At 32.3% G+C, this 6,846-nt stretch overlaps 1 protein-coding gene across 1 annotated transcript; it reads right to left on the bottom strand.

Annotated features, from left to right (window-relative positions):
• Positions 1-2,200: 2,200 nt before the first annotated feature.
• On the bottom strand, positions 2,201-3,487 carry LOC143248618 (uncharacterized; the record flags this gene model as incomplete). Its single annotated transcript, XM_076497119.1, is given in 1 exon segment — positions 2,201-3,487. A coding segment is annotated over 1 exon segment (130 nt), but the record flags the coding sequence as incomplete, so codon positions are not given.
• Between the last annotated feature and the right edge of the window lie 3,359 nt (positions 3,488-6,846).

Below are 6,846 nucleotides of genomic sequence, written 5' to 3'. Positions count from 1 at the left end.
TTTTTATGTATTTTATCAAAATATAATATATGATAGATTATACAAAATGTAATCTCATGTAGAAATGAATATTTTGATATGACTTTTTCGTCAGTGGTTTAAATTGAAGAATCAGTTATGAACCATATAGCATTCAGATAAAAATAAAATCTTTTTTTGGAGTTTTCTGATAAACAGTTAACGTAGATATTTAAATGAATTAAGCAAAAAATAGTGTCTGTTATTACACAAACTATTGTCCGAAAATAAACAGGAAAATAATCATGGATTTAAAGATTGTCCACATTATATGAGCAACGGAAAGTTGTTATGTTGCTGTTAATGAAAAATGCAAGTTAGTTTTTTAATTATTTTTACATATCGTTGTACACAGATAAACAAAACAATATAATATTCAAATTTAAACCTATGTTTCCAAAAGACCTCACACAAAATATTTTGTGTTTTTTACTGGTTATTTTTGTGTTTCAAACACCTGTGTTTTGGCAGCGTGTTTATATCTTTTCTTCATTGTGTATTTCTGTTCTATACGGATACTTAACTCTATGAATTAACAACATTCACCTCCTAGGAAACCACACTTTATTCACTTTTCACAATGAAACAAGTTTTTTTGCATAATAATACAACATACATTACATTAAATCAGCCAAATACAAGCTACGTTTGAAGCCACATATTCCAAGGCACATTATAAAGAAAAGTATGAATTATGAATAGTTGACAATTTATTTTTAATATGTCAAAATTAACGTATGATTTTAGTTTTTGTAACAAACGAGGTACACGTCGTGAGCGGTATATTTAAATATAGCAAAGCTATTGAAAACTTGTTATCTGTTACACATAGTAAAACTATTGAAGTCTTGTTATCTGTTACACATAGCAAAACTATTGAAGTCTTGTTATCTGTTACACATAGAAAAACTATTGAAGTCTTGTTATCTGTTACACATAGCAAAACTATTGAAGTCTTGTTATCTGTTACACATAGCAAAACTATTGAAGTCTTGTTATCCAACAAAAGTGTTATATACGGCAAAACTATTGAAATTTGTTTTATCCTACAAATGTGTTACATACGGCAAGAATAATAAAGCATTGTTATTCAACAATAGAATTACGTAGGACAAAACTATCGAAGTATTGTTATCAACAAGTGTGTTATATACGGAAAAACTATTGAAGTATGGTTATCCAACAATAAAGTTACGTACAGCAAGCTATCGAAGTTTTTTTTTATCCTACAAGTGTGTTACATACGGCTAGACCATGAAAGTCTTGTTACCTAACAAGAGAGTTATGAAGAGATTATATGAAAGTCTTGTTACACTTCACGCAATGAACATTATAAATATTAGCTGTTAACTATTTACTGTTGAAGATTCATTTAGTAACAGAGCTGTGTAAAATAAATTATTACCACTAGCCACAATTAACTTGACTCTGCTTGTAGAATATTAAAACACAGTGAAATCATTGACGTGTTTATTCAAAGGTAATTTTAATAATAACAATTATTATTAGGTACGTAACTTATTAACTCAGTTCCTTCGTGGTAGTTTCATAAATCTTTGTTCAGACTACGAGAAGAAAGTAATCTTTGATGTTGGTTTTTTTTTTTTGTGCTCACGATCTACATGGATCTTCGGAAAAGCTTTCTAACACTTAAGTAGTTATTCAAATGTCCTGTTTGTCTTCATTTAAAAAAAAAAAAGAAATACCGTATAAGAAATCAATATGATTGTTGAAAATATGCCTAAATAAGTACATATAGTAAGTGATAGCATTATGTACGAAATGTAAAACCCACTTCCTCTACCAATTGCCCCCTAGTGACACAGCGGTGTGTTTGCGGACTCACACCGCTAAAAACCGGGTTTCAATACTCATGGTGGGCAGAGCAGAGATAGCCCATTGTGTAGCTCTGGGCTTAATTCTTACTAAACAAATCCCGTACCAACATATACCCATGGTGGGCAGAGCAGAGATAGCCCATTGTGTAGCTTTGGGCTTAATTCTTACTAAACAAATCCCGTACCAACATATACCCATGGTGGGCAGAGCAGAGATAGCCCATTGTGTAGCTCTGGGCTTAATTCTTATTAAACAAATCCCGTACCAACATATACCCATGGTGGGCAGAGCAGAGATAGCCCATTGTGTAGCTTTGGGCTTAATTTTACTAAACAAACCTGTACCAACATATACCCATGGTGGGCAGAGCAGAGATAGCCCATTGTGTAGCTCTGGGCTTAATTCTTATTAAACAAATCCCGTACCAACATATACCCATGGTGGGCAGAGCAGAGATAGTCCATTATGTAGCTTTGGGCTTAATTCTTACTAAAGAAATCGCGTACCAACATATTTAATTACATAGTCGAGATAAAATTTTAAAAACAACAATAAGTGGTTTATGTTTTCGTCGTGGATCTTAAGGCTTTAAAAAATAAAACTATCTCCTTGTTTCGACGTCAGCAATTGGACGATTTTTATAAATCAGGCTCCACGAGAGAAGAAACAAACAATGACATTGTACACTTCAAGATAGGCCTGATTGTATTAACTTATTGGTCAACATTTAAGTTATTCTAAGCCTTTTTCAGAACCATTTAGAGCACGTTAAGCATGAAAACGTTTCGTTTGGATGTTCTTAAGCGCAAATCTATACAATGGAATATGTGGGCTCTACTTAGCCTCTCTCCCCACCCCCCCAGGAGCTAAGCGGTTTATGTGCGGAACCGTAATGATGAAAAACGGGTTTCGATTTTCACGGTGGGCAACAGACAGAACCAATTGTGTAATTTTGTGCTTAACTACAAACAAATAAATTATGTTCTGCCATTCACTGATATCGAAACCCATTATTAGGTTCGTGAGCCTACAGACTTGACGCTGAGCCATTGGAGGCAGGTTTGAAACGATCATCTGTCATTGGTTTAATTAGACCCAATCACATGTTTTGTTTACAAACTTTCTTTTGTTGTCCATACACCAATTCTATGTATTTCCATGTATTACTGGTAACAGAAAACATCTCTTCACTCCTCAATTTATTAAATAATACAATGTGTACTTCTTCCAAAAATAGCGTAATGCAGAAGACATTATTAGCAACAGTAGCATATATTAATTTATTCCTGAAAACACAAGGACATCCAAGTAGTCGGCCAATAAAAAAAAAAAATCTCAGCTTTAATGACGAAATATCCGGCCTATGTGTACCATAACAATAGAGATGTGTATTTATATATATATATTGTGTTTATTTTATTATGGGACACGCACGGCTTAATAACATCTGTGATCACAGCTTCAGAACCACTGAGGGTTGACAACATCGACATGATTGGACTAGATGTCTCCACCATCACTGTTGTGGACCGTTATTGTGGTCATAAAATGAATTGAAAGTAGAACCACCAACAGGTGAATGCATGGTGGCTTCGCTGGTTCTCCACCATCTGCTTCGCTGCATCCGCCTGAAACAATAACAAAAAATAATAAATTACTTAACACTAACAGAGCCTCAGAGTAGCACGTGTCACGAGTCAGAACTTTTTTCAGCAGACTACAGTACTATTTTTTAAATCAACTTTCCCATAGAATTAGAACAAAAAAATGTTTTATCAGTAAAAGATCGCATGTGAGTTACCACCGTAAGTATTGTGAACATAATTACATTATAAAAGAAATTCACTTGACTAGTTTTACCGTTTCTAATCCAAAGTAAACTGTTTTAAGAAAGCCAAGAAAGATTTCTAATATAAAAAAACAAACCAAACTATATTACAGAAGAGTAGGTGTTTTATAATATTGTAGGAGTGGCTTATCAGCTTACGTCATGGGCTGCTACCGAGAAAGCATCACACTTTTAGCTATGAATGCATTAAAATGGTAATAATGAATTCTAACGATCATGCGCGTACAATGTGTCTTTCATGTTGAATATATCAAAATTGTTGCTTTGTATTCGTTTAGGCGCGGGTTAGTCCAGTGGTGAAGCCATGAATTTCGGAGCTGGCTTTCGAATCTGTGCGATACCAAAAAAATATTTCTTGCACTTTAAGGGGTAGCAGTCATACTGTTGGCATGGATCTTTGTTTGTAATGTGGTTCTGCCTCTCCTCTGGTCACTAATTCAAAATTAGAGACGATGGAACATATTCTTCGGATCTACGTCAGAGATACAAGATGCAAAACTATTTTGAGTTAAATGTAGTACTTTTATTCACTGTTCGATAGCCTGTCTTTCATTTTAAAAAGTGGCATTAAGTACAGTTATATGATTATAAGTGTTATATATGAAAATCTCAATTGAATATACACTGTACAGTTTTTAGACCATCTTACTCTATTAATTATACTTACTATGCGAAGGATATTAACAGATAAAATAAATCTAATTAAAACAGCATTAGTTTTGTCTTACATCAACAAACGATAATTTTAACTTCATTAAATCAGTAAAGATAGAAACAAAGTCACGTTAATATTGCACTGTGCAATTTGCAAAATTTATAATATACGGTTGGTTAAAAACAGGCTTAACCCTCTTTTATCATATTCACGTAATAACGTTTTTCACGTTTCACAGAGACCTATGAACTCTCAGAAGCTAAAAAATAATTCTGTCTGTCGTCTGTTTGCATTGTCTACTTTGAGTTCAGATACGTTGGGTTTACGTTACGTCCAGCCAATTTTTGTCCACTTAGTGAAAGACAGAAATTCAAGTTCATCTGTGAATAACTGTCTTATTGGTTCTCTTGTTACTATGGTTACTAGTCTTCCTTGAAATAGAATCAGCACATGAGAACAACACAATAAAAATAGTTGGTTTGGTGGAGCCAGCAATGATACTTTTGATTGGAGAAAGTTGATACATTGAATATTCGTAAAAAAAGTGTAATTGAAGACAGGCTGAAAAATCTCGCATGAAGTTTGCACGTGGTTATCCGTCACTGATCTTGATAGAAAAATACTTTAATAATTAGGAATACCAGTAGAGTTACCAAACCTCATATTCTGTTAAACAGAATAATGCTTTATAATTTCTATATAAATAATATATTAAATATAATGAAACATGATCATTGTATCTTGAAAACTAATATATATTACCTATTATTACACTTGTTATTAAAATATGGGTCCTACTAGTACACAAATTAATGAGGTATATTGCTTACCATAACATATATTATTAATATATATTACCTACTGTTACACTTATTATTAAAATATATTACCTACTGTTACACTTATTATTAAAATATATTACCTGTTATTACACGATTTACTATAACATACATTATTATACAGATTAATATATTAACCAGTAGTTCCGACCCAACCTATACTGTTACGCTTGTCTACATTAGAGAATTAACTTGCACCTGTGAAGTTAAACCTTGGGCCGTATATTCTGCAGCTTCCCGTGCATCCTGATACAACAAGAGTGAAGTAAACTGGGCAATTTTCTTCTAAACTTCTATAACATTAGGTATAAAATAAATAAAACCGATACAAAATATTGATCACTTTCTCTAACATAGAGCACATAATCACACACTTAAAGTTTACAATTTAAAATTACTGACTACCAAGGAAACCATACATTCGTATACTAACCTGTTCTTAAAAGTTTACATGTTAAAATTCTCAATTTCGGAAGACTTGACTTCGAATTTTAACACAAATAACTCTTTTCTCGCGATGGGGTCAAAACATATTAACGAAATTACGCCTTTAGTTAAGATTGGTCAATACAACTCTTCCTGTATTGAAATACATTTAGTTAAGACTGGGCAATACAACTCTTCTTGTATTGAAATACATTTAGTTAAGACTGGGCAATACAACTCTTCTTGTATTGAAATAACTTTAGTTAAGACTGGGCTATAGAACTCTTCTTATATTAAAATATCTTTAGTTAAGACTGAGCAATACAACTCTTCTTGTATTAAAATACATTTTGTTAAGACTGGGCTATACAACTCTTCTTGTATTAAAATACCTTTAGTTAAGACTGGGCTATACAACTCTTTTTGTATTGAAATACCTTTAATTAAGACTGGACTATACAACTCTTCTTGTATTGAAATAACTTTAGTTAAGACTGGTCAATACAACTCTTCATGTACTGAAACACCTTTAGTTAAGACTGGGCTATACAACTCTTCTTGTATTAAAATACCTTTAGTTAAGACTGGGCAATACAACACTCCTTGTATTGAAATAACTTTAGTTAAGACAGGGTAATACAACTCTTTTTGTATTGAAATACCTTTAGTTAAGACTGGGCTATACAACTCTTTTTGTATTGAAATACATTTAGTTAAGACTAAGCCATACAACTCTTCTTGTATTGAAATACCTTTAGTTAAGACTGGTCAATACAACTTTTCTTGTATTGAAATACCTTTAGTTAAAACTGGGCTATACAACTCTTCTTGTATTAAAATACCTTTAGTAAAGACTGGTCAATACAACTCTTCTTGTATTGAAATAAATTTAGTTAAGGCTGGGTAATACAACTCTTCTTGTATTGAAATACCTTTAGTTAAGACTGGGCTATACAACTCTTCTTGTATTAAAATACCTTTAGTTAAGACTCACTATACAACTCTTTTGTATTGAAATACCTTTAGTTAAGACTAAACCATACAACTCCTTCTTGTATTGAAATACCTTTAGTTAAGACTGGTCAATACAACTTTTCTTATATTGAAATACCTTTAGTTAAAAAAACTGGCTATACAACTCTTCTTGTATTAAAATACCCTTTAGTTAAGACTGGGCCTATACAACTCTTTTCTATTGAAATACCTTTAGTTAAGACTGG

Source organism: Tachypleus tridentatus, chromosome 4 (assembly GCF_004210375.1).
Source record: "Tachypleus tridentatus isolate NWPU-2018 chromosome 4, ASM421037v1, whole genome shotgun sequence".
Lineage (NCBI taxonomy): Eukaryota > Metazoa > Arthropoda > Merostomata > Xiphosura > Limulidae > Tachypleus > Tachypleus tridentatus.
This window is presented reverse-complemented; position numbering and strand designations above follow the sequence as displayed.